At 55.3% G+C, this 25,212-nt stretch overlaps 1 protein-coding gene across 5 annotated transcripts in view; it reads left to right on the plus strand.

Moving 5' to 3' along the window:
* Nucleotides 1-6: 6 nt before the first annotated feature.
* Mfng (MFNG O-fucosylpeptide 3-beta-N-acetylglucosaminyltransferase) overlaps nucleotides 7-25,212 on the plus strand; it is a 38,460-nt gene continuing 13,254 nt past the window's right edge. The window contains exons 1-8 of one of the 5 annotated variants that reach the window (XM_033766242.1): nucleotides 7-292; nucleotides 4,995-5,043; nucleotides 5,358-5,460; nucleotides 5,694-5,847; nucleotides 8,743-8,828; nucleotides 10,103-10,268; nucleotides 12,476-12,561; nucleotides 20,537-21,789. In XM_033766242.1, coding sequence (XP_033622133.1) covers nucleotides 38-292; nucleotides 4,995-5,043; nucleotides 5,358-5,460; nucleotides 5,694-5,847; nucleotides 8,743-8,828; nucleotides 10,103-10,268; nucleotides 12,476-12,561; nucleotides 20,537-20,645 — 1,008 coding nt within the window. In that variant the 5' untranslated portion in view covers nucleotides 7-37 and the 3' untranslated portion in view covers nucleotides 20,646-21,789. Of the gene's footprint in view, nucleotides 293-4,994; nucleotides 5,044-5,357; nucleotides 5,461-5,693; nucleotides 5,848-8,742; nucleotides 8,829-9,366; nucleotides 9,787-10,102; nucleotides 10,269-12,475; nucleotides 12,562-12,764; nucleotides 13,822-14,519; nucleotides 15,323-20,536; nucleotides 21,790-25,212 lie in introns of those variants that run through there. The other 4 variants (XM_010613352.2, XM_033766243.1, XM_033766244.1 and 1 more) reach the window with 4 other exon arrangements.

The following is a 25,212-nucleotide window of genomic DNA, read 5'->3' on the forward strand; positions in this document are numbered from 1 at the left end:
GGACGCAGGGGCTGAGCTCTCCGAGGTCCCAGTGCCAATGTCCTGCCGGCTGCCCCGGGGCCCAGCTGCAGCGCTGCTCGCTCTCCTGTGCCTGGGGCTTCTGTCTCTCCTGTTCCACCCTAGCCTTTCTCCCTGGGGGGAGCAGGAGTCCCCCGGGCTGAGAGCTCCGAGGCCCAAAGCCCGTGGGCTGCTGCTTCAAGACGTCTTCATCGCGGTCAAGACCACCAGGGCTTTCCACCGTTCCCGTCTGGACCTGCTACTGGACACGTGGGTCTCCAGGACCAAGCAACAGGTGACAAATGGGCGACTTTGGGCCTTGAGAGTGGTACCTGGCTGAGGGGCTCACAGAACTCTTTCTGCTGGGCTGGGGTCCCCAGCAGCCTCAAGGGAAAAGCTGCCCACTGCCCTCCGGGTCTGGCTCATCTCTGTCCTCCTCCCTCCTCCCCTACCCACACCCCACACTCACTGGATTCTGGGTGCTCCTCAGGTCCATTCCCCCCTCTGTTGGGGGAAGCCTGGGTCCCTTGCCCAGGCTCCTGGGGGTCCTGCCATTCCCTGGCTGCACCATCAGGGGCTTTGTTCCTGCCCAGGCTCACCTGGCCTTGGGGGCAATGGTGGGTTTGAGGAGCTGGGGTGGAGGCCTCTGAGAGGTCCTGACTTGTGCTGGCCCAGGAGCTGTCTCGCCCTGGTTCTGAATGGTGGAGTCCCTGCCCCACATTGCTGGGCCCTGCTGGCGTTTTGCCTCCTGTGCTGGTTTCCTGTGGCTGCTGCCCTGAAGGGGGTGTGTGTCTGGAGGAGGAAGCTGAGGCCTGGGTGGGGGCCTGCCTGGCGAGTGGGCTCGTGTGTGTGTTTGTGTGTGTGTGTGTGTGTGTGTGTGTGTGCATCCACGTGCTCACACGCATGGAGCCTGAGTGTGTGAGCCATGCAATGGCGAGAGGTGTGGGGATGCCATGCGAAGGTGGCTCCTGCCTTGAAGTTGTGGTGAATCTCCGAGTCTCCGTCTGAATCTCCTTCAGTCCTCCCCTCCCTGCGCTCAGTACCCACCTCAAGCAAAGCTGGGGTTCTAGCGGTACTAGGGAGTGTCTCTGGGGAGGTGGAGGGTACTCACACATACACACACGTCCTCAGAGTGGCTGCTGGCTCTGGGGAGGAAATGACCGAGCCCTTGGAGGGGAGCCCGAGGAGAGAGGGCCAGGGAGGTTTGGATGAGGCTGAGCTCCCTAGGCAGGGCACACCCCTGTCCATGGGTGCAGATGCCGGGTGCCCCTGAGGTGGATCCTTTCTCAGCACCCTGCTCTCCCTGTGCCTCACACTGTACTTCTCATCTGGGGAGATCCTGGCTCTGAGGGCAGGCGGGCGGGCGGAAGCCGCCAGCGCTGGCCCTCCCCGCAGACCTTCCTGTTTATGGCACTGTCTGTGTACCCGGGAGCGTGGCCTCACGTGGCCCAAGGCTCTTTCCTGTCGTGTCTTGCTTGCCACCATGGTGCCCTGGCCCCAGATGAGGGAACTGAGTCTGGGGAGGAGGAAGTACATGCCTGTGTCACCCAGAAGGCCTCTGCCCAGTGGGATGCAGCTGGGTCTCTTTCTCCTCTGCAGGGCTCCAAGAGCCCAGAGCTGCCTGGGCTGTGCAGCTGCAGGAGCGGCTCCTTGGGCCTTCCCGTGGGGGGGCTGTGCCTGGCAGCACCAGGCTGGCCTAAGAAGGGAGCAGCGACTCCTGTGTTCCAGAGGCAGGAGATGGATTCACTGCTCTGGACTCCAGAGAGAGGGCAGAGTCTAGAGACCCTGTCCCTTTAGCTGAAAGAAGGAAGGATGGTCAGTGGAGGAGGAAGCTGGGGGCAGAGGGGCCATTCCCGCCACCCAGCATCTCTCACCTTTTGGCTCATTTTTCTCTGTGACCTTGGCCCAGGACCTCCTGCTTCTGACCCTCTGTTTCCCTGTCTGCACAGGACAGGAGCTTCCGGGATGGGCCTGAGCTGGTTAACTGCAGTGCAGGGCCCTGGTTGGTTAGAGGTGGTGTGGTGGCAGGTGGGCCTTTGTGTCAGCAGGCTGGGACTCGTGTGCGCCTTTGTCCCAGAGGGCCTGAGGCGGGGAGTGGGCCTGGGGAGGCGTGTTCTGTGTATTTTGTGCTGGAGAGAAGCCTTTCTCTTCCTCCAGCCCCCTGTGGTCCTCAGGGGCGGCAGGGGTGGGGGGCAGTAGCTGGGCAGGGGCATCTCTCCTCCTCTGTGGCAGATGGTCCCAGCCACTCCCTCCCCTCCCTGGCCCAGCAGGCTGCTGGTCCCTTTGTTTTCCAGTCTGTGAAGTTTTAACCATTGTCAGGGTCCCCTCCTTAAACAAATCAAATGCAGCCCTTGGCTTAGGAAATTCTGCCCATCACTCTGCACCAGCCCCAGGGTTCCCAGGGTTCCCAGGGAGCAGGACAAGAGCAGCCCGACTTTTCTGACAGGCTCCCTCCAGGGTGGTGCTCAAAGTGGACTTGGGTGGGGGCAGGAGGCCAGGCTGGAGCAGGGCTGGCCTTGGAGGGTGGTGGGTAGATATTTGAAGGGTGGGTGAGTAGACAGACCACAGGTGAGGGAAAGAGAGGAGGCTCAGTCTCCAAGGCTCTGGGCCCCAGCAGATGTCAAGGAGGAAGCATAGCTGTGTCTTCTGCAATTTTTTTTCTTTGCTCGGGATGGAACTCAGGGCTTTGATTATGCTGGGCATGTGCTCTACCACTGAGCCACACCTCTGGCCCTTTTAAAAACACTTTTTTGTTTTTATTTATTTATTTATTTATTTTTTGAGAAAGGGTCCCACTGTGTGGTTCAGCATGGCCTTGAACTAACTGTGGAGCCCAAACTGGCCTTGAAATTGCAGTGATCCTTCTGCCTCAGCCCCCTGAGGCCCTTCTTTCAAGGAGGGGCTCAGTGTTCAGGTGAAGCCCTTCAGGGAGGAGTCCCAGCTGTAGGGCATTTGACAACTTGGGGCTGAGGCAGTGGCCAGGGCTGGAGGTGCACATGGGAGAGTTCCCTGCCTCCTGGTAATGGCACTGCTGGGAACTGGGTGGGATGGAGAGGCCCTGGACCTGGGCTTGGGTTGCCCACTCTCACAGGAAATCAGAGCCTCCAGCTTAGCTAAGTCTAAGGTAGAGGTGGAGGCAGAACCCAGGGGGAAGGGCTTGGAAGGTGGCTGCTTCCCAGGACTCTCTGGGAGGTTCCAGGTGCCAGGACCATGAGACAAATCAGATTAGGGCTGTGGTCTCCAGAATGGGATCTTCCAGTGGGAGGGACCAAGACAGAAATTTCCATTACTGTGAAGTTGGGGTTGCCATAGAAGGATGGGGTTGGGGCTGAGAGAGAGGCCCCTAGAGAGGCTGGAGGGCATTAGGAAAGGCTTCCTGGGGGAAGTGACACCTGAGTTGGGGGCTCAAGGGTGGGAAGAGGGTATAGCGTGTGCAAAGAGTCGTGTATGTGTGTGTGTGTGTGTGTGTGTGTGTGTGTGTGTGTGTGTGCAGGTAAGATGTTTGGGGAACTGAAAGAAATTTGGGCAAAGAGAAGCCTGAAGGTTGAGACAGGAAGCTCTGAGATAAGACTGCATCAAGTGGCAAGGTGCAGGGGTCAGGTTCCCTTCACTGGTTACACTTTGCAGGCTGGCCTTTACTCCAGGGGGAGTAGGGAACCATGGAAGGTGTTAGCAGGGGGTGGTGGGCATGGGCATTATCTGATTCTGGGAGGAAAACAGATCTAAGGAAGTGAGGCAGTCTTGCAGCAATCCACCGAGAGATGGCTGGGCTGAGGAGCAGGTGCATGGCCCTGGGCCTTGGGACTCAGATCTGATTCTATCCTGTTTCCTCTTGTGCCCAATCCTGGCTTCTGTACTTCAGTGCCTGTTTCTCCTGAGATACAAGAAGCAGAGCCTGGCTTCACTGTCCACGGTGCCTCCTTCTTTTGTACACCATCTCTCACAGCTGTTATAGCTGGGTAAACTGAGGTGGGGTTGTTCTGATCAGAAGGACCAGTTCCTAGAAGAGGTGAGCAAGGAGGAGTATTTGTATCCAGAGGCCCTGGGCTTGGAGGGAGGACAGGGTAAGGAGTGGGAGATGGGAATGTAGGGCTTTAGGTATTTCTCCTTGGGACATTTTTTTCCTCTTTTGTCCTCACTTAGGAGTTGAGAATTGTGCCATGTGCTGGGCAGGGCAGCCCAAGGGCTGGGGAGGTCTGGAAGGCACTCAGGGGATGAAAGGACCTGCCAGGGAGCTGAGAGGTTCTGCAGGGGCTGGGCAGGGCCTGGGATGGGCGCGAATGTCCCTGCTGGGCAGGTGTTTCTGCCTCTCCTTCTGTGTCTGCATCTGGTTCATTTACGGTTGAGTAGCTTCAGCCCACCTGGAGGAGGCAAGAATAAACCCAAGGTTTACAGGTTAGAATCCTAGCTCAGGCGCTGGCCAGCCTGGGTTCTTTGCATAGCCAGTTTTGTCTTCTGGGAAAGGGACAGATCCTAATGCCTGCCTGCTACAGTCTAGAGAGAATTGCTTGGGAGCAGGCCTGGGTTCCAGTCCTGGTGGGCGCCTGTCCAATGGGGAGAAGTAGATCAGGCCATGGTGCGCAGTCTCTGTCCTTGTATAGGGGTTTGTGACTGTGAAAGTATCACTGTCCCCTAAATGGCTGGGCTCTCAGGGGGTGGGGGTGGGGTCCTTTCATAGACTCTGTGTCCTGACAGAGAGCTGAGGGTTGTGTTTATGTGACCACAGAGTGGCTAAGTATGACTGTGACGTAAGCGTGATGGAAGGGGGTGTGATTCTGCCAAGGTGTGTGGCCCTGCAAAGGGGATGCTGTGTGTGCGTGTGCGTGTGTGTGTGTGTGTGTGTGTGTGTATGGTCTGAAAGCAGCGAATGACCATGAGGGTATACCTGTCCCCAGGGAGGACAGCAGGCTGCTGTGTCTGTACCCACCTGGGCAGTGGGCTATGGACTGGCCTGGGGCTGCCCTTGAGACTGATCCTGACCTCCCTGTCCTTCCCAGACATTTGTCTTCACCGACAGCTGGGACAGAGGCCTCCAGGAGAGACTGGGTAACTGCTTGCCTGGGTTAGGAGGGGTTGAGGCGTGGCCGGTGCCGGGTGGCTGTGCTGTGGCCTGGAGCTTCCCAGGAATCAGGGTGCCCTTCTGACCCTGGGGACTCCCCTCTGTCCAGGGTGGCGGGGGTGGGGGTGGCTGTTGTAAGAGGGCCCGGACACCTGGGTCCTGGCCCCAATCTTGGGCAGCACAGCTCGCCCAGGGCCTCAGTTTCCCCAGTGTAATCTAGGAGTGTGGCCCTTCCGGGCTCTTTGAGGCTGGGCAGTGGGGAGGAGCTGGGTAGGGTTCCCCTGACTCCTCACTTTTCCAGGGTCCCACCTTGTGGTCACCAACTGCTCCGCAGAACACAGCCACCCGGCTCTGTCCTGCAAGACGGCCGCTGAGTTTGACGCCTTCCTGGCCAGCAGGCTCAGGTGCGCGCTCCTGGGTTCTCGGAAAGGGCGGCCCTTGGCTCAGCCGCAGACAGTCCTCACCTGCTAAGCGGGTGCACCTTCCTCACAGAGCTTGCCCAGGGTGCTGCCTGGCAAAAACAGGGGCCTTAAACGCGAGCCGCCCTCCCCTCCCCTGGAACTGACTGTTGACTGACGGTAGGGACCCCGGAGGCCCTGGCCCCCTCGAGTTCTCTGTCACTCTTCAAACCCCGTAGATGGTTCTGCCACGTGGACGACGACAACTACGTGAACCCGAGGGCACTGCTGCAGCTGCTGAAGGCCTTGCCCCAGGGCCGTGACGTCTACGTGGGCAAGCCCAGCCTGAACCGGCCCATCCACACCTCCGAGCCGCGGCCTCACAACCGTACGGTGTGTCCTTCCCTTCCTCCACGCCCATTGGCCCTCGGTGGGGCGGCGGGGCGTGGCGAACAGGAGGGGCGGGGTCTGAGTTTCACATCTGCTCCCATCTCTGTGGGTTTAGGCCAGTGGCTTTGAGCCTCAGTCTTGTGTGTGAAATGGGGAGATTGAAATAATGCAGACGAGTTCTCAGGAACCCCAGAGCAGTGGCTTTTCGGGGTCATACGACCAGAGGCTTCCCGATTGCAAGGTGGGGGGCTCCCGGGCACCGGGTGCCACTGTGCTTTTGTGCAGATTGTTAAAATCCTGGAATAGGGCTGGAGCCGGTAAACTGTTGCTGCTCTGCACCCCAGAACACTCCCCTCCCTTGGGCATCCCCTTCCGGGTCCTCCCTATCCGGTAACCGAGAGTGGACCCCCGATTGAACAGGGGCCCCCAAACCACCTTTCAACTCTATACTGGATGGACACTGGTCAGAGTTGCCAGATTTAGAAAACAAACAAAAAGCCAGAAACCCAGTTACTTTTGACTTTTAGATGAACAGTGAAGGGTCTCTTAGTATATAAACATGTCCCCAAAGTGACGTGATTGTCTCCTGTCCCCAGGTCCCACTGGGCTTCAGGAGTTGGGTGGCCCCAACTGCTAGGGCTCTCTTGGCCCCAGAGAAAAGGCAGGTAGGAGGTCCCCCATCTGCATGCAGGGCCTGGAGCAGGAGCTGGGGCGCTGTGGGGTGCTGTCCCTCTCAGGATCACCATCTGCTTCATTAGGGAAGCCCAAGTCTTAATTATCAGCATCTCTTCAGCTTCTGAGCCTAATTAAATCCTCCTGGGCCCTGGGGTGGTAGTGGTGTGTGGGCCATTCCCGGGGAGCCCAGGGGTTTCCGGAGCACACACATTGCACCCCTGGCCCTTTCACTTGGCTGAGCTGTTTGCCTTCTGGGCTGACAACACTGGGAGCCCGATTCCCTGCATCCACACAGCAGCCCTGCTGCCTCCTGATTTGGTGACCTCTACGGGTCACTTAACCCTTCTGTGCCTCAGTTTCCTCGTCTGTGACAACAGCTCCTCCTCACAGGGTGGTTGTGAGCCCAGAAGAACTCAATGAGCCATCTCCAAAAGTCCTTGCAACAGGACTGAGTATGTCACGGACACTTGTAGGGGTCAGCAATCAGTGCAGACAGCTCAGCCTTCACTTCTGAGCCACGTTTTTCCTGGGCAGGTTCAGTACCTGTCTGGGCACTTGCAGGCCCAGTCCCTGACAATTGTGTGATGCCCTTATTCACTTACATCCCAAAGTGGGGTCCCAGAACTCTGCAGGAGTGTGGCAGAGCCCCAAAGTGTCTCAGCCTGTGCAGATCCTGGAGTTCCCCAGGGCGGGGCAGAAAGACGCGAGTAAGCACTGTGGTGTAGGGTCAGGTCCAGATCTGGCACCTCGGGCTAGTGACCTCACTTTTCTGTGCCTTGGTCACCTCGCCTGGGGCACAGCCCTTAGCACAGGACAAGGCACTTAACATTGCTACTGCTGTTCTTGTTACTGTAATTATCTGGAAGCAGAAGCCACACACAGTCGTTCATTTTTTTAAAAAAGACAAGCATTTCTTGGGGACTCCCATGCCAGGTCCTTAGGAGCCGTTGTTGACTCTGACCTTTCTCAGAAGGGCAGCTTTTCGAGAAGTAGACTAATCAGTCTGTCAGAGGAGGGGACCTCAGGGCCAGGAGAAGCACTGGCTCTAGGAACTGGAGTAGTTGTGCTCCTGGTGACAGCTTCCCAGAGAGGGGACTGGCATTCTCGTGGTCACAGAGTTGTGCAGGGAGGAAGCTCAGGCTTCCCCATCACCTGCCCAGGGCTCTGCTCACTGCTCCCCCGTGTGTCTGTCAAATGCCACTGTGCACTTGGGAAGGGCAACCTCAGGGAACTTGTTAGACCCAGAGATGGTGCAGCTGAAGGGGAAAGCGTTTCCCAGGTGAATGTGAGGTTCTCACAGAGGAGAGGGGAGAAAGCCTCGGGCTGAGGTGATGGTGAACGGTAATGGGGGACAGAAAGTGGTTTAAACCTAAAGGGGTCTTATTGGTTCCTGAGATTGTGCTGTCCTGGGGTTTGTGGGCTGCAGGGGTCCCAAGACTGTCCGATACTCCATGAGAGGCCTCATCCTGTTTTATTTTTTTTTAATTTGCAAAAAACCTTTCTTAGTCCCAAGAGTTGGGAGTGGCAGTGGTTTGGTGAAGATGACCTCAAGACTATAGCTCCACCTATAGGTGACCCCATAGAAAGCATTTTTTTTCTTGTAAGGGCTGCGCTCTGGGAAGGGCTCTGATTGGCTTGTCCAAGTCATGTGCCTATTGCTGAGCCAATCACTAGGTCAAGGGCTGTGGCCTGGTGCTCCATTTTTCGTTTGTGTGTTTGTTTGTTTTGAGATAGGGTCTCACTTTGTAGTTGAGACTGACCTGGAACTCACTATGTAGCCCAGGCTGGTCTTGAACTCACCGCGATCCTCCTGCCTCAGCCTCCCCAGTGCTGGGATTACAGGCGTGCTCCACCACCCCCGGCTTCCAGTGGGATCCTGCCTTCCCCTGTGGCCCAGGGAAGCAAGTAGGTGCTTGGCAGCCCCCCCTCCAGGCCCATGCAATGTTTCTCAGGGGAAGAGGCAAGATGCACTGGGCGGATAAGCTACCACACATCCCACTGAACCAGAATCCAGCTGGATTTGGATCAGCGATCTCCTCACTCATAATTAGCTATGTGACTTTGGGCCCAGCTTCCTTATTTGTAAATGGGCATAATAATGCCAGGCTGCAGCAAGTCTCTTGTGACTGTGAAATAAAGATCCTTTGAGCCATGCTTGGGAGTGAAGGTGCCTGGCCATCCCTGGCCCAGACTCACCCCACACCTTGGTCCTTCGCTTTCCAGAGGCTGGTACAGTTCTGGTTTGCCACAGGGGGCGCCGGCTTCTGCATCAACCGCAAACTGGCTTTGAAGATGGCTCCATGGGCCAGGTAATGCTCCACTCAGGGGTGGGGAGGGCTTCCGCCAAGGCAGTGCCACAGGGAAGGGAAGGCTACGTGTAGGGGCTCTCAGAGGAGGGAGAAGGGCATTTTGGTTGGGGACAGGGTTCTGGGAAGAGGTGGCATTAAACCTGGGACAGCCCTAGAGAACCCCCGAGGAAGGGTATCTAGGGGTCGTGGAAACCTCAGTGCGGAGGTGGAGGACCCTGGCATTCTGAAGGGGCCTGGCCTCTTGGTTTCCCAGGCAGGCTGTTCGCAACATCTGGGGCCATGAACTTGTAATGAGGCCTATTCTAAGCTGGCCTGGGCTTCACAGAGAACATTGCGACATCTGGGGGAGAAGGTGGGGTTATCTAGTTTCTACAGCTGAGGAAACTGAGGCACTGAGGGATTAAGCAAGCCTGAGGTCACCAGGTTTGAGGTCACCAGCTGCTCAGTTTGGGCCTGAGGCTGTATGCTTTGGCCCTATAGCAGCCTGCACTGCTTTCCCCTGGACAGGAAGGGTCCCCCTTGGCCATACTTGTTGCAGGCATGAACACGTGACTGGGGTCATCCCTGTGCCTAGGTGCCCCGCCCTGGCTTCTGCCCACCTCTGGGGCACTTTGCGTGAGTTAGTGGGTACAGCGTTAATGGGCATGTGTGTGCGTGTGTGTGTCTGTGTGTGCACTCGTGGTCCCTGATGCTTCCCTGGGGCACAGCTTCTCCCCTTCTGCAGCACCGCAGACTCCAGCTCCTCCTGTACAACCTCTTCTAAAAGCTGTCACCTCCTCCGGGAAGACCGTGCCCGGCTCTCCCTACGTCCCCCGCACGACATGCTTCCTTCTCAGTGCCAGTCCTGCCCTAAACGGCCTTGTCTGTGTCCCTCCAGAGTGGGGGCTGCCATGGAGGGCAGCGAGTGCTTCTTTCTCATCTCTGCGTCCTCAGCCCTAGCATGGTATCCTGGGGCAGTAGAGTCTCAGGCCTGACAAAGAACACACGAGCGAGGAAATATATGAAAGGAGCAAGAAAAGGAAGGATACATTTATGAAGGCCTTCACCCACCCAACCTCCAGAGACTCCTCCCAACAGCCCCGAGAAGCCAGGCGCCCTATCACTCCCATTTCCCAGAACAGGAGACTGAGGCTCCCTGAGGTTTCTGACTTGAGTGAGTCATGCAGTGGACAGAGACCGCTGCTTGAGCTGAGGGCCAGCAGGGGCCTCCTGGGGGGTGGGGACCCTGGCTGCGGGGGCCATGTCCGCAGCTGCAGCCCAGCTCTGTCCCTCAGTGGCCCCCGCTTTGTGGACACATCTGCTCTCATCCGGCTGCCCGACGACTGCACTGTGGGCTACATTGTGGAGTGCAAGCTGGGGGGACGCCTGCAGCCCAGCCCCCTCTTCCACTCACACCTGGAGACCCTGCAGCTGCTGGGGGCTGCTCAGCTCCTGGAGCAGGTGAGCCAGCCCCGGGGCAGGTGGCAGTGGTTGGGGAGGAAGTGTTCCCCTGAAGGGACAGGAGGGACTCGAGATTAAGGGGTATGGCCATCCCTTACTGATGGGGCAACCGAGGACCTGCATAATGGCACAGCCCTCTCTACCTCTAATCGCAAGGGTTTGTGTCTGTGATGCTGCAGGTCTCCGATCTGGTCCCCAGGTGCCAGCTGGGAGGACCCACACAGATGGGATGGGGTCGCCCTCACGTCCCACCACCCGCTCCTTCCCTCTGTCCCTCCCTCTGCACACGCCCCTCTTGCCCAGCCAGGCTGGCCCTTTCTGACTTTGCCCATCGGGAGCCCCTTCCGGCGTCACCACTTTCCTCCCAGTTGTTTCCTTGCTTTTCCTGCTAACCCCAAGGGTACTGGGAAGGATCAGGTTCCCATCCCTCCGGGCAGGGAGTGACTGCACCCGCTGCAGACCTACCATGCAGCCCCACGGGCAGTCTGGCTGCGAGGGCCACAGTGTGGTCAGGCCCTTCGGGGTGCAAGACACAGAAACTCAACACGGGCCGGTTCAAATAAGTCAGCAAATCAGTGTGAGCTGAGAGCCGAGGGCCTGACTCTCGACGTCTGGCTGGGTCCAGGCATTTAGGATTCTGTGTCCTCTCCCATCTGCTGTCCCAGATGCTGGCCTCATCCTTGGACAGGCTCACCCCTCTGCTGGCAGGATGGCAGCCCCAGTGTGCCCCCACCTCCTGTGGGGACAGAGCTCTGCCTCCCCAGACTGCAGCACCTGGCAGGAGTGTTGGTTGGCCAGGTCTGCAACTGGGGTGTGGGGGCGGTGTGATGATCCCATGGGAATTGCAGAGTCTCAAGCCAGGGAAGGGGGGTGGATTTTGGGCAGCTGAGAGCAGGGCATAGTGGTTGGGGTCTTAGCTTTAGCTCTGGCTCCTCATGATCTTTACACATGGAATCCGCGGGACTGGCCCCAGGACCTCCTCGGATTCCTAGACCCTGGGATGCTCAACCCCGTGTATAAAATGCTGTTGTGTTTGCACATAACCTACACAGTCCTCCCATATGCTTTAAATCATCTCTTATTACTTGTGGTACCTAACAGGATGTAAACGTACGTGTAAGTTCTACTACATCGTTTAGGGAACGAGAAGAAAAGAATCTGTACGTATTCAACACAGTTGCAAGTTTGGACTGTCGTTGTCTTTTCCTGCCCCTGGGGCTCATGCAAGCTAGGCAATGATCTGCCGCTGAGCCTTTTTAAAGTTTTGTTTCAAGACGGGGTCTTCCTGTGTTGTCTAGGCTGGCTTCGAACTTGTGATCTTCCTGCCTCAGCCTCCCCAGTAGCTGGGATTAAAGGCGCTCACCTCCGTGCCCGGCTGGTTAGAGTGTTTTTGATCCTTGGGTGGTTGGGCCCGTGGGTGTGACACTTACACATAGAGGGCTGACTGGGTGGCATCAGCCCCGCCCTACGGTGGCGATACTGAGCCCGGGGAGATGAACGAACTGTGACACACAGCTAGTATGGGGCGGGGGGGATCAGAGCCCTGGCTGAGAGGCTCAGAAGCACCCAGTTTGTAACCGCGGGTGCGTCCGTCTCTTCGCTGAAGCCGTTGCCGTCCTGGCATGGTGTAGCGGAGGCCCCTGGCTGGTGAGGATCTGTCTGGTGAGTGTCAGAACCTCACTGTAGTCCAGGCAGAAGCTTGCTGGCAACAGACCTTCCCTGTAAGGCTCTCTGCAAGTCCCTAGGGCCAGTATCACTCATCCTCCAGGTAAATAGAGCTCTCTTTATGTTTTGGTTTTTTGAGACAGGGTCTCACTATGTAGTTGAGACTGACCTGGAACTCACAGTGTAGCTCAGGTTGGTCTGGAACTCACCGTGATCCTCCTGCCTCAGCCTCCCGAGTGACTAGAGCTCTTGAAGTGCAAGTGGACTGGGGCATGAACGAACCCTGCGGGCTGTATAGTACCTTCCAGGGAGGCGTCCAAAGCTGGTGGCAGAGAATCAGACAGGGAGGCATTCTGTGCCCCTTCTGTGCCCCAGTGGCTGGAGCAGAACCCAGCAACAGAGCATTTGCCTCGCACACGTGGGACCCTGGGGTTCCCTCCCCAGCACCAACCAACAGATAACAAAAATCCACCTGCCCCGTGCTAGGGCCAGGTGTTGCCCCTTGGGTTCCCAGTGGGATGTCCTTCTTTGCTTCTGCGCAGGTCACCCTCAGCTATGGTGTCTTCGAGGGAAAACTCAACGTCATTAGGCTGCCAGGCCCCTTCTCTCCTGAAGAGGACCCCTCCAGGTGGGTCTGGGGGCTGAAAGTGAGGCATGGGATGAGTGGGGGGCTGAGCTCTGGCACCAGCGAGGGGGTTCTGGGAGGAAGAGGAGCTGGGTGGTGGACTGCATGGAGCCGGGAGTAGGTTTAAGTGACTGACTTGCTGTGTGACCTTAGGCAAGTGTTCTGCCCTCTCTGATTTCCAGTCTCCCCGTTTGCACCTCTCAAAGGTTGGGCCTAGTGGATGTGTAGGGCTCTTCTGGCTCTGATCCCGATTTCCTCGGGCACCCTGGAAGACTGACGGGTCTTCACTGAATGAAGAGGTGCTCAGAGTGACAGCAGAACCAGGCCCATGGGGGGATCATTTAGTGACTTTGGGCTCCCTGCTTCTGTGTCATCCCTCTTGCAGTTCTGCCCAGCTCAGGCGCAGGGAAGCGGGGGCTGCCACCTTAGCCCACACAGCCTGTGAGTGCAGCTCCTATCTGCCCCTGCCTGCGGCTGTGGCTGTGCTGGGTCTGGGCAGAGGGGGAAGGGGTGGGGCTTGGCCGGCCGTCCTGCAGGCTGGCTGTGCCTTGGGAGCCACTCCGTGCTGGGCCTTCGCACGGTCCCTTGCCTCCCTCCTGTCGTTACGCTCCGTGCCAGCAGCACACGGAGGACCCAGGAGCTGGGTGGCAAGAAGGGGCTCAGGGAGACAGCGTGGGGAGGGGGTGGGGTGAGCCCTGGGCTCCGAGTGCCGAGACCTTTTAGAGGGAGCCGGGAGCACTGGGCACCGGCTGTGTGGGGCGGAGAGGAAGCACGGGGCGGCGCTGAGCCCCGATGCCAACTGGGGAGTGGGGCTGGCAGGCACCTGGCAGCGGGGTGACCTGGAGAAGCTGTAGGGCTCCTGCGGGACTGGACAGTGTGCGCCACGCGCGGGGGCACGGAGACAGGTGCTGGAGCAGGAAGGCAGTGTCACCTGAGTGTGGAGACAGGGCAGCGACATTCCCTGGGGCCTTCCCCAGGCCGCTGAGGGCTCTTTCTGGACTTTAGGTTTATGGGAATCTCTGACCCTGGGGGCACCAGGGCTCTGAGGTTCTGAGGGCCACGGACCCCAGGAGGCTGGCTGTAGAGTTGGGCTGCGTGTGGAGAACAATGTGGAATTCTAGAGGAAAAGTGCTGCCTTCCAATGGGGGAAACGGCCAGAGGAGATGTGAAAGCTAGAGCTACACTATCAGGAGGTTTAACAATTGGTGCCGGGTATGGTGGCGCATGCCTGTAATCCCAGCACTCGCAAGGCTGAGGCAGGAGGATCACTGAGTTTGAGACCAGCCTGGGCTACATAGTGAGTTCCAGGTCAATCTCAACTACATAGTGAGACCCTGTCTCAAAAAACAAATAAACAAACAAACAAACAAAAAGAATTGGTGCCGAGCTGGGTGTGGCACACACCTGTAATCCCAGCACTCAGGAGGCTGAGGCAGGAGGATCACTGTAAATTCAAAGCCAGGCTGGGCTACTAGCCAGACCTTGTCTCAAAAAACAAAACAAAGAATTGGTGTTAAATTTCCTTTAAGCCTGAAGACCCGCAGAACCACAGGTTTCTGCCTCCTGTGGCTGGGGCCATTGGAGACTCAGCATGCAGAGCCAGATGACCTGGGCTTTTAAAGTTTTGAAGGCATCCTAGGCCTCTGGCTTTTGAAGTTTCTCAAAACTGGTGATTCTCAAAAAGGGGTGATTTTGCCCCTTGGGGACATCTGGTGATTCTGGGGACATTTTGAATTTTGCCATTTGGGGTCACACCCTGGCATTTCATGGGTGGCGGCCGAGGATGCAGCTCAGCTTCCTCCAAGGCATGGAATATGTGTCCGTCCCCCACCACCAAGATGACCTGCCCCAGTGTCACTAGTTCCCATTCGATGGGTAACATGTCTGGGACACCTCTTTGGAGCCTGTGGGGTGAGGGCAGGGACGCGTGACCGTCTTGCCTGTGTCTGGTCTCTCTGCAGGTTTCGCTCCCTGCATTGCCTGCTCTACCCAGACACGCCCTGGTGCCCACAGCTGGCAGCCCGATGAACCGCTGGCACGGGTGGGCAGGGCTTCTGGCTGTGCCATTGCCTTCCGGGGTGGAGTTGCGGGCCTCAGCAAATGCTAGGCTGCTGGGAAGCCCAGGATCTGGTTGGCAGCCAGCATCAGGGCATTGCAGGCCCTCGAGACAGGTGAGGGCCAAAGAGGCTGCAGTGCTGTCTCCTGTCACCACAGCACCCAGCTGGATGAGGGTGGGGACACTGGAGCTGGGCTGCTGTCTCAGTCCCTCCCTTGGGCCTCAAACAGTGGTCACTGCTCTGGCTTCCTGGCTGGATCCTCTGTCCCTTAGAGTCCCAGAGGGAGTCATGGCACCCTCCAGGTTTGTAGCTGATGGTGTCGCATTTCCAGAGCCTCCTTGCTGCCCACCTCTTGCTGATGAGCTCAGGCTTTGTTGGGGCCTCAGGATGCTCTGATCCAGATGATGGATCAGAATGGGTCCTCTCCAGTTGTGGAGTTGTTTACCCTGCTGGGGGGAGTGACCATGTGACCCAGCTCTGGCTAAAGGAAACCCAGAAAAGCCATTCGCACTGTTTCTGGCTGAGGTTTTGCAGCTCCATACCCTGTCTTCCTGTTATGAATGTGGGTGTGATGGCTGGATCTGTGGAAGCCACTTTGCCCTCATGAAGGAAAGGCCAAGACAATCATCTACAAGTATCCCCTGTGGCATCTAGTTCTGTATGAAATTAAACCTTTATTTAAGCCTCTCTGAGTCTAGTTGTCTGTTATATGCAGCCAAAGGGTCCTTGACTGGGTCTTTGATCTGTCTGTCACAGTCGTGACGGTAGTCATTTCCAATGGTGCGATAAGATGCTCAGCACACAGCCTGGTACAGGGAGAGGAGGGCTCAGCAGTGATGACGGCAAGTGACACGTGTGTTGTAGTGTGTGAGGGCGTGTGTGGACACGGGTGTGATGCGCATCCTCTGCACACCTCTGTGTAAGGATGCATGTGTGGTGTGTGTACTGGGGCCACATCACATCCTGTGCGTGCCCTGAGGTATTGCTGTGTTGTAAGCTGTTCCTCCTGTCCTGTGTTCCTGGGGTGTGGGTTGAGGAGGCCAGAGAATCAGGGAGGGAGCCTGGACACTTGGAGCCAAGGGATTCAGACTCGCGTGCCAGATGAAGGGGACAAGGGGGTGATTTGACAGCCGAGGCGGATTCTGAGCAAATGAAATCACCTCTAGAATCTGGGTCTCAAAGAGGTTGGATGAATGAAGGCGGTTATGCTGACTGACGATCAGGCGTAGTGGCACCCATGTGGGGAGGGCTGGGTGTGGGAGGCCTCTCCCTGTTCCATCGTGCCCAGTGAAGCCGGCAGCTGGGTCACCATGGGGATCTGGGGTGGGGAAGAAGGGAGGAGAGACCCTGGGCCCTGGGCCTCCTTTGGCGCATACCCTGGCCCTTGTGGGACCACGGTCCTCTTTCTGGTGCATCTGTGTCAGATGCCCAGTCCCACCAAAAGCCCATAGCTCAGCCCCTTATTTTCCAAGGAGGAGGCTGAGCCCAGAGAGGGTTGGCCTCGCAATAGGGTTGCCTAGCAAGTCAGTGCTGTCTGGCCACTTGGGCTTGTCCAGGGCCTGCTGTCTCCCTGGCCAGACTGATGCTGAGCAGAGCAGAACCGAGGCAGCCTCTGGCCCTGCCACCTGGTGGGGGATGGGGTGGCACCCTGGAAGCCATTGGCCTCCCCTCCCTGCTTTTTAGAAGCAGCAGCAGCAGCAGCAGCAGCAGCAGCAGCAGCAGCAGGATTCAGGTTTTTCTCAGATCCTGGGGGTCAGGTGGAGGGAACAGGGCTTGAGCCACCCACTGTCCCCATTGTCCCAGAATAGCTGGGAATGCGGTAGGATGGGGTGTGGGGAGTAGTGTCAGCAAGGATCAGAATTAGGATGGGGGGTGGAGGGAGTCTGGTTTAAGCCTCAGTGTATCTGAGGGGACACCTGAAGACACCTGTATCCAGGCTGAGGGACCCACGTAGGCCCCAGGGGCAGGGCTGGAAGTAGGGGCCAGGCTGGTCTTGCTGGGCCCCTCAGCCTCACGCTTGTTTAGCCTGAGACTGTTGGGCCCTGTCTGCCCCTCCCAGATGTGCATGGTTGGATAAGCAGGGGGTTGTGGGCAAGCGGTTGAAGGTGGCCTTATGGTAAGGGAGGCAGACTGGTATAGCAGCCTGGGGATGCATCACAGGGGCCTGGGACACGACAGCCAGTTTCCACCTCCAGCAAAGAGTAGGCAGGGGGCCCCAGGCGAGTGCCCTTCTCCCAGCAGCACCACCCTTCATGGATGACTTGGTGGATTGAGCCTTGTTTTCTCCATCACTGGGACAAACTACCCAATGCCTGCAACTTGTAGGAAGGGTAAGTTTATTTTGCCTCACGTTTCAGCCTATAGTTGGCTGGGTCCAGGGCAGAATGCGTGGCAGAGGGGCCTGGCGGAGGAGAGCTGCTCATAGCACAGCTGACAGGAGGCAGAGAAAGCAAGGGGAGCTGGGGAGGGGCATCAACCCTTCCAGGCCACGCCCCCGGTGACCCCCCCACCAGACTCCGCCTCCTAACAGCAAGTCAGCTACCGGTCCCCATAACCCAACCACCTTCCAAAAGCTCCGGCTCTGATAGCATGAGGCTTTAGGGGGACATCTAGATACAAACTGTATCAGTCCTATGGTGTCTGCTAACATACACTGTTCCCTTCTTCTGGTACATCAGTATTGACGTCCAGAGGGTGGGCCTGACGGGACCAGTTACTGCAGCAGGCAGATCTTCTGGTGGTACTGAGTCTGGGAGCCTGGCCTCCGGCAGTCAACAACAAGACAGACAGCACAGCGGGAGGCTGGGGACCTGGGTCTCCGCTGTGCTCTGCCGTGAACGTGTGTGTCACTAGTCATAGCAACAGTATAGAGATCACCTAGGGCAAGCTGTGTGTCCGGCACTGGCCTAAGCACTTGCCGTACATTGGGTCACTTTCTCTTCATTTATTTGAAGTAAATACTATAACTTTTCCCATTTTACAGATCAGGAAACTGAGGCACAGCAGGAGAGAAAGCCCTTGTCCAGGTCCCAGGTCTTCTCGGGACTTGAGCGTGGGTCTGAGGCTGCTTAGCTTGGTGGTGGCCACTTCAGTGACTTTGAAGGTTGGAGAGCCTCACCACGCCTGGGCTCCTCCTTTCTGTGCATCCGGGCCTCATCTGTGAAATAGGTACAGGCTGTGGGGCATTGCCCGACTCCTCTAAGTGCGTGTTCTCAGCCGTAAGAGGGGAGGTGGCAGGGGAGCGTTGGCTCCACTTGCACCTGGCCCCTTGTCCTGGCGGCCCCTCACTGCTCCTGCGGGCCTTTTCCTAGCTCTCTGGCCCCAGGCACGACAGCCTCCTCACTTGCGCTGGCAGGCGCCAGCTTCCCTGGATGCGTAGGCCATCCCTGCCTGGCCAGCTGGCTCTGACCAAACTGCACTGTCTACCCTCACAGGGAGCCCTCCCGGTCACCCAGCACATGGCCGGCTGCTGCCACACCCCCACAGATGTGAGAGAAAGCCAGTCGTTGGTGCGCTGACCTACCTGTTGGTGCGTCTCCTCCCAACCATTGGCTGTGTGGTTGGAGTTTTAGGGGTCTGTGAAAGGGGTCAGGTGATGGGATGCGGGCTTTCTGGTGGAAGCGCCAGTCTGGCAACCCCAGAGCCCGTGCTCATTGCTGCTGGTGTTCTCCCAAGGAAAACCTGAGCCTGGGTGCTCCTGGTGTGATCCAGTGGGACGCTGGCACGTCCCAGGAATTGCTGGCTCCAATGCAGCAAGCCCCCGACTTTTGAGTTTCGAACTTCCACAGGTGTACGGTATAGAATTCACAGGTGTACTGTACAAGGCTTACTTTGTTGGGTGGACGGATCTGACTTACAAACCTCCTCCTGCAGTGGAACTTGTTCCTAAGTCAGGGATTCCTGGAATCGTCCCTCAGTTAACTGGATCTAAATATTGTATCATTGTCCAAGAATTTGGGGTGCAGTGGGAGGGCTCAACCCACCAAATCAGCCACAAGGACCGCTCTTCAGGACTAAGGGCCTGGTTCTTTCAATAAGTAAAATGACATACGAAAGGGAGGAAGAGAAAAAGATGAAAAGAAATGTAAGAGATACTGCACCAAGGTGCACTGTCTGGAACCGATTTTGATCTTGATTCAAATCAGTGGACCCTAAAAGCACATTTTTGAGGAAGATGAGGACATTTAAACAGGCACTGTGTTGGATGCTGTTGAGGAATTGTTCACATTCCTAGGAGTAGCAATAATATTGAAGTTATTTTGAGAAATGTTCTAATATGTGAGACGTGCATTCTGAAATATTTATAGGTGAAATAATACGATGCCTGGAATTTTTGTTAAAAAGGTGCCCGAGGGAGACGTGAAATACACATAGCAAAGCGGGGTGGCTGCGAAGTGGGTAATGGGGACCAGGGCCTCCATCGTGCCATCCCCTCCATTTTTGTGGGTTTGAACATTTCCCAGTAAAATAACATTAAATGAGCAGGTCTGTGGCTGTTTCGTTTTGCTGGCGTGGTCTTTCCCTTCCCTCCCCCTTTGCCCGCGCCCTCCTCCCTGCCCCACATTCAGGCCCAGAGAACATCGGTTTGCTTTCAGCCAGCACAGCTGTCCTGGCTCCATTTCCTGTCCTGCCCACACATCCAGAGAAAGGAGAGGCGGCCCTTGACTGGATCCTGGCCCTGCCTGATTCGCGTCTGGCCCTTTGCCCGGTTTCCCCCAGCCCACCCTCCTTTCTTTTGGATACAAGCACGTGTCCCAGCTGCTTTGTAACCCAGTAGCACTTTTCCTGGGCAAGTTCCTCCGCTTCCTTCCCAGTCCCCTGAGTTACCGTCTAACGAGGCTTTATTGGGCAGGGTGGGGGCAGAATCTGTTAGATGATACCTAGGAGAACCAGATGAAACAGCAAGCTCAAAACCCCAGCCAGGACAGTACAGAAAATATGGCATCTCACACGAGCGATGAGAAATTGCAATCATGGGGTGCTGGGAGGAAGGTGGGGGGCAGGAATCAGGGGCACCTGATATGGGAGGTGGTATCAGATCTGGGTCTTGAGGTGTGAGGAGGTCAGAAGGGGCAGAGTGCACCACAACCTGCCTTGAAGTTAGGGTGCAGAGACCCCAAGGAAGGAGGCAAGGCTTGGGTATGGTTATGGTTACTACCATTGTCTCATGCTTACTGGTGTCGCCTTCCCGGAGAAGGGCAGGGTATGTGCCTGGTGCTGTGCCCACACAGAGCTCCCCCTTTCCCCTGCTCTGCTACTGAATGACTATGTAACTCTCCTCCAGAGCAGAGACCAGCCCAGTGCAGCCCAGTGACTCATGCCATCTAGCAGTGCTGGGTGCATAGCGGGTGCCCCATGAAGACCAAATGGTTGCTGAAGTGAGTGTTGAAAGGGTGAGCCCCACTACCAAGCTGGATGTAAAAATCACCGGTGCTTTGTAAAAACAGATTCCAGGGCTCCACAGTTGACTCTCAGAACCCAGATGGAAGCACCAGTCTGGCAACCCCAGAGCCCGTGCTCATTGCTGCTGGTGTTCTCCCAAGGAAAACCTGAGCCTGGGTGCTCCTGGTGTGATCCAGTGGGACGCTGGCACGTCCCAGGAATTGCTGGCTCCAATGCAGCAAGCCCCCGACTTTTCAGTTTCGAACTTTCACAGGCGTACAGTATAGAATTCGTGGCTTTTACCTGGCTCCTCGGGAGGCTTTGAGTTGCTGCTGGGTTAGAGGACAAAGTGAGTAGCAAGTTCAGCACCACGGACAGAACCCAGCCGGGTTTCTCTCTCCAAGCTGTCCTGGGACCAGCGGGATCCAGGGCAGAGTCACTGTGTACGAGGATGGTATTCAGATGTCCAGCCCTGATCTGGGTCAGGTGACACCTGTGGGCTTGGCCCCCATGTGACGCCGACTTCGACTTTGTTTCAGGAGTGACTTTCAGGGAGGCCACTGCTCCTGCTGCAGCGACAGCTCTGTCTCCCCACCGAGGGACCAAATTATAAATATACCCTTGATTTCTTTTATAACCCGTAAATGACTCCCATGCCGTGAAGCAGCAGAGCACAGAGCCTGAGCTGTTGTGAGCAAGCTGATCTCCAAACACGGTTTGAGCACCTACTGTGTTCCAGAGCTGTGCCGGTAGCCAAGGGCCATCGTGGAGGATGTGTGAGCTACAGTCACCTTGCCAAGGAACCCACAGCTTGTGAAACATGGCTCGTTGATTGCTAGAGAGGAGAGCGGCCTGGCAGACAACTGGGTCCTGAGTCAGAGAGTGAGAAAGCGACCGAGGTGGCCGGGAGAGGAGCAGGGGCAGAGGCTTTCTGAGCCCGAGAGGCAGTGTGATGAGCTGTGTGGCCGTGTACCTGCTGCCTTGCTGTCAGAGCCTCGGGTCCTAGTGTGGGCGATGATGCTTCTTCCCCGGCTCTCTCACAGGATGCATGTAAGGAAAGGCCCTCTCTGCCTGGTGCCCTGGACCCAGCCTGACACATGAAATCACTCATCGGCTCCAGTTTTACTGATGGCTCTCTGTGCACCAGGCATGGTGCCAGGGGGACAAGAGCTGGCACCTAGGATCTTATTCTTGGGGGCAAGGCAGACAGGGCTCCTCCTGTCTCCCTCCTGAACTCCCCACTGGACACATTTCGGCCTTCCTGGCAGTGCGGGTGGCCCCTCGACTGTGCTCTGTTGCCGGATATGCCCTGCTGGCGCATTAGTCCCCTGCCTGAGATGAGCTGTCCCCACCCTCATCCTGGCCGGTGGCAGAGCCCTCACGTTGGAGGGGTGGGGCCTGGACACCTGCAGATGGGAGGGGCCCACATGTCAGGGTCTTCACGTCCAGGCCCTGGGTTTGGGACGGTTTGTTCCCGCACATAGCGATTCTGACCGGAGAGACAGAGGACAGACAGATGAGCAAGCAGGACTCTCAGAGAAGGACAGAGACAGGAAGGAAGGAACAGGGAGACCGGGGAGAATCTTGGTGGAAGGTCCATGACAGACTTTTTTAGATTCTTCTAAGCTTAACTAAAATATCTATAGCCCCTCAGGGATCCTGGTCTGGAGCTCTTTTGCTCTGGCCATAGGATTTCCTACTCAAGTTTCGAAATGTCATTTCACATGACACCTGGATCACCCACTTAACTCTTCCACACCCTAGACTTCATTTCAAAGACATAGGACCCCTGAGAAGGTCTTTTTTTTTTTTTTGGGTTTTTTGAGATAGGGTCTCATTATGTAGTTGAGACTGACCTCACAGTGATCCTCCTGCCTCAGCCTCTGGGATTACAGGTGTGTGCCACCATGCCAGGCTCCTGAGTAGGTCTTTGATGTGCTGATTTGGAAAGCTGTCCCTTCAAGCTCTGTGCCCGGTGACCCTTCTCTATCCTCCCCACATCCTTGCCTTTTCGGTAGCGAGCTCTCCAGATGGAACCACTGCCTTGTGTCACTAATCCCTGGACCCCAGCTTCATCCATCATTCATACCTTTGGGGACTTCAGACAGGAGAATGAAAATCATCCAACTCACCAGTTGGTTGGCAAGAGGTGTTCATGTAGCCAGAATCTATAAAACTCAAATTGAAATAAATTCTAATGTGTGTATGTTATTTATCTATGTTTTAAAGTATGTATACCATAAATTTATCATTTTCATACTGTTTAAGTGTAGAACTCCCAGCGTAATGTCATGTGACAGCCACTAAAACTTTTTCATAATGTTTAAATGTAATATTTTAAAGTTTTATCCAAAGCCAGGCATGGTGGTGCACACCTGCAATCCCAGCACGTGGGAGGCCGAGACAGGAGGATCGCTGCGAGTCTGAGGCCAGCCTGGACTACCTAGTGTGACCCTGTTTCAAAAACAAAAAAACAAAACAACCCAAAGCCCCCAGAGGGTAAAAGATTCATCCACATTGTAGCATATATCAGCACTTGATTCTTTTCTATTTTTGCTACTGGGAATTGAATCCAAAGCTTTCACACTGAGCTACATATCCAGTCCTTTTTAAATTTTTTATTTTGAGACAAGGTCTTGCTAAGTTGCCCAGGCTAGGCTTCTCCTGCCTCAGCCTCCCAGGGGTCTGGGATGAGGGTGCGCCCCACCAACCTCTTCATTCCTTTCGTGACAGCGTAATATTCCCCTGTACGTGTATGTACAACTTGTTCATCATCCGGTCGGGACGGACACTTGTGCTGCTTCTACGTTTTGGCCACTGTCAGTAATGCTACCGTGAACATGGGTGTGCAAATAGCTGTTTGAGTCTTTGCTTTCAGTTCCTTAGGGTGTGGGCCCAACAGTGGAATCACTGAGTCATATAATAGATCCGCTTAAGTTTTTAAAGGAACCACCATATTGTTTTTTGCAGCCACGCTGTTTTAGGCTCATCAAAATATTCTAGTGCTCCAATTTCTCCACATCCTGCCACACCTGTTACTCTCTGGTGTGAGTGTGTCTACGTGTGCTACATAAGAGCCCTTGTTCTGGGTGTGAAGTGGCATCTCACTGTGGTTTCAATCAGCATTTCCCTTGGGACCAGGGACACCCCAGTCTCTCTTCATGCGCTACCGGCCACTTATAGACCTTTGGAGAAATGTCTCGTTCATTCCTCTGCCCGGCTTTTAATTGGGTCGTTTTGTTGTTGTTGGGTCTTCACCCTTTCCTGCCACCATGAGTATACCGATGGACAGTCACGCAGTTTTCTATTGGCCAGTCCTCTGTTGATCATTGTTCAAGTTGTTCCCTGGCATGTGCTGTCCAAAGTGCTGTGGTGAATTTTCCTCTGCACACATTCCCCCGCCACCCCAGTACCGGGATTGAACTCAGGACCTTGTGCTTGCAAGGCCGGCACAGTGCCACTCAGTTACATCCCGGCCTAGCCATACACACTCTTGTGTACACATGTGAGCATACCAAGGACACATTCCTTGCAGTGGAACTGCTGAATTAAAGGGAAGGTGCATTTCTCATTCAGGCAGCTACTGTCCGTCCACCTTTGAGAGTAGATAGGCTGACTGTTATTCCCACCAGTCATGTAAAAGACCAGGACACAGTTTTCCAACTCATATGTTCTCAGCATTGTGCCAAAGATTTTGTCTTCCTTGGGGATACTAATCTGACATTTCCTAATACCAATTAAAACACTGGCCTAACATTGCTCTGTTAAGGGATTTGCAACTTAATTGCACTTGTTCATAAAATAGAATTAATATTGAGTAGCTCGCCATCGACAGAACTAATTCTGACCCTGTGCGATGACAAATCTATTTATGCTTTATGTTTTAAAATCCTCTCAAAGCTAAAAGAGTTGCCATTTGAATACTATTAAATTGATATAAAAAATCAGACTCAATTGCAACGTATCTGCCAATCTTCCCAGAGAACACAAAATTTATTTTTCTCAATTCTTTCCCAGAGGTATAGCCATGAAAATTCATGACTGGAAATTCTTTTTCTCTTACCAAGAGCATCTAACAAGATAATGGAACAGCTCACACATCAAGTGCTGTCTTAGCTCAGCCGGCTCCCTCCACACTGTGGGTGGGTTTAGAGAAAGCCGAACCACACACTCCTCCAACTTTAATCAAGAAAGGAACAGAAGATCATTATGAGCAAATCAGGGCCCAATTAAAGAGATAAACAGATTCTAACCACATTAACTACATTATATTAATATATGTTCACAATTAACTTCGCCAGTCACAGTTTTCCAGAAAAAGGGGAATTCTTTTTAGGGGAGAAAAGTCTCATAAATGAACTCACTTATAAATAAACTCAGGACAGAAAACGCTATAGGCTTTGCACGGCGGCCAATACAATATTTATGTTAACTGATAACAGAGACATACTCCAGATAAAACACAGAGTGTGGGGCAATCCGGTGAGACACACTTGATCAAGGTACATGAGAACCACAGTAAGTACACAATAGCTTCACACTGCACTAATGTAGAAGGTGGTTTACACAAATACCAGATCCCTTGTCTTTTCTTGCAGTAAGCCTCAGAGTCTGCCTATGGGATCCTAGCTTGCACCCAGCGCAGGAATCCCAGGTTACCCGGGTACCTCTGGGTACCTCTCGGCACCTCTGATGACAGCAATTTCACTGTCAGAAGCGGCGATGCTGGGCTGTGCCTTACAGGGCACCAAGCTGGATGCCTGTGACCTTCCCCGGCGCTGTGGAAGTCAGGACACCCCGGCTTCCTCGTCAGCCTCCCGAGATTCAGTAACAGACTTCCCCAGGTGACACTGCCAGAGTCACCTATGAGCCCCACTGCTCCATATGCTGGGTGTGGTGTTGCATGCCTGCGACCCCAGCTCCTCAGGAGTCTGAGGCAGGAGAGCATGTTTGAGCCCAGCCTGGTCAATTTAGGGAGAATCTGTCTTAAAAAATAAAAAGGGCTGGGTATGTAGCTCAGTGTAAAGGCCCTGGGTTCAATTCCCATGAACACACACACACACACGCAGACACAGACACACACACACAGACACAGACAATCCTCCCTCTCTTGCTCCCTAGCATTTATGTGATGCACCAAGAATTCATGTTATTTATCTAATGTTTTGCTTTGTGATGACTTTTTTTTTTTTTTTTTTGCATTACCAGGGATCGA

Source organism: Fukomys damarensis, unplaced genomic scaffold, assembly GCF_012274545.1.
Source record: "Fukomys damarensis isolate Sample0158 unplaced genomic scaffold, DMR_v1.0_HiC HiC_scaffold_19, whole genome shotgun sequence".
NCBI classification, from domain to species: domain Eukaryota; kingdom Metazoa; phylum Chordata; class Mammalia; order Rodentia; family Bathyergidae; genus Fukomys; species Fukomys damarensis.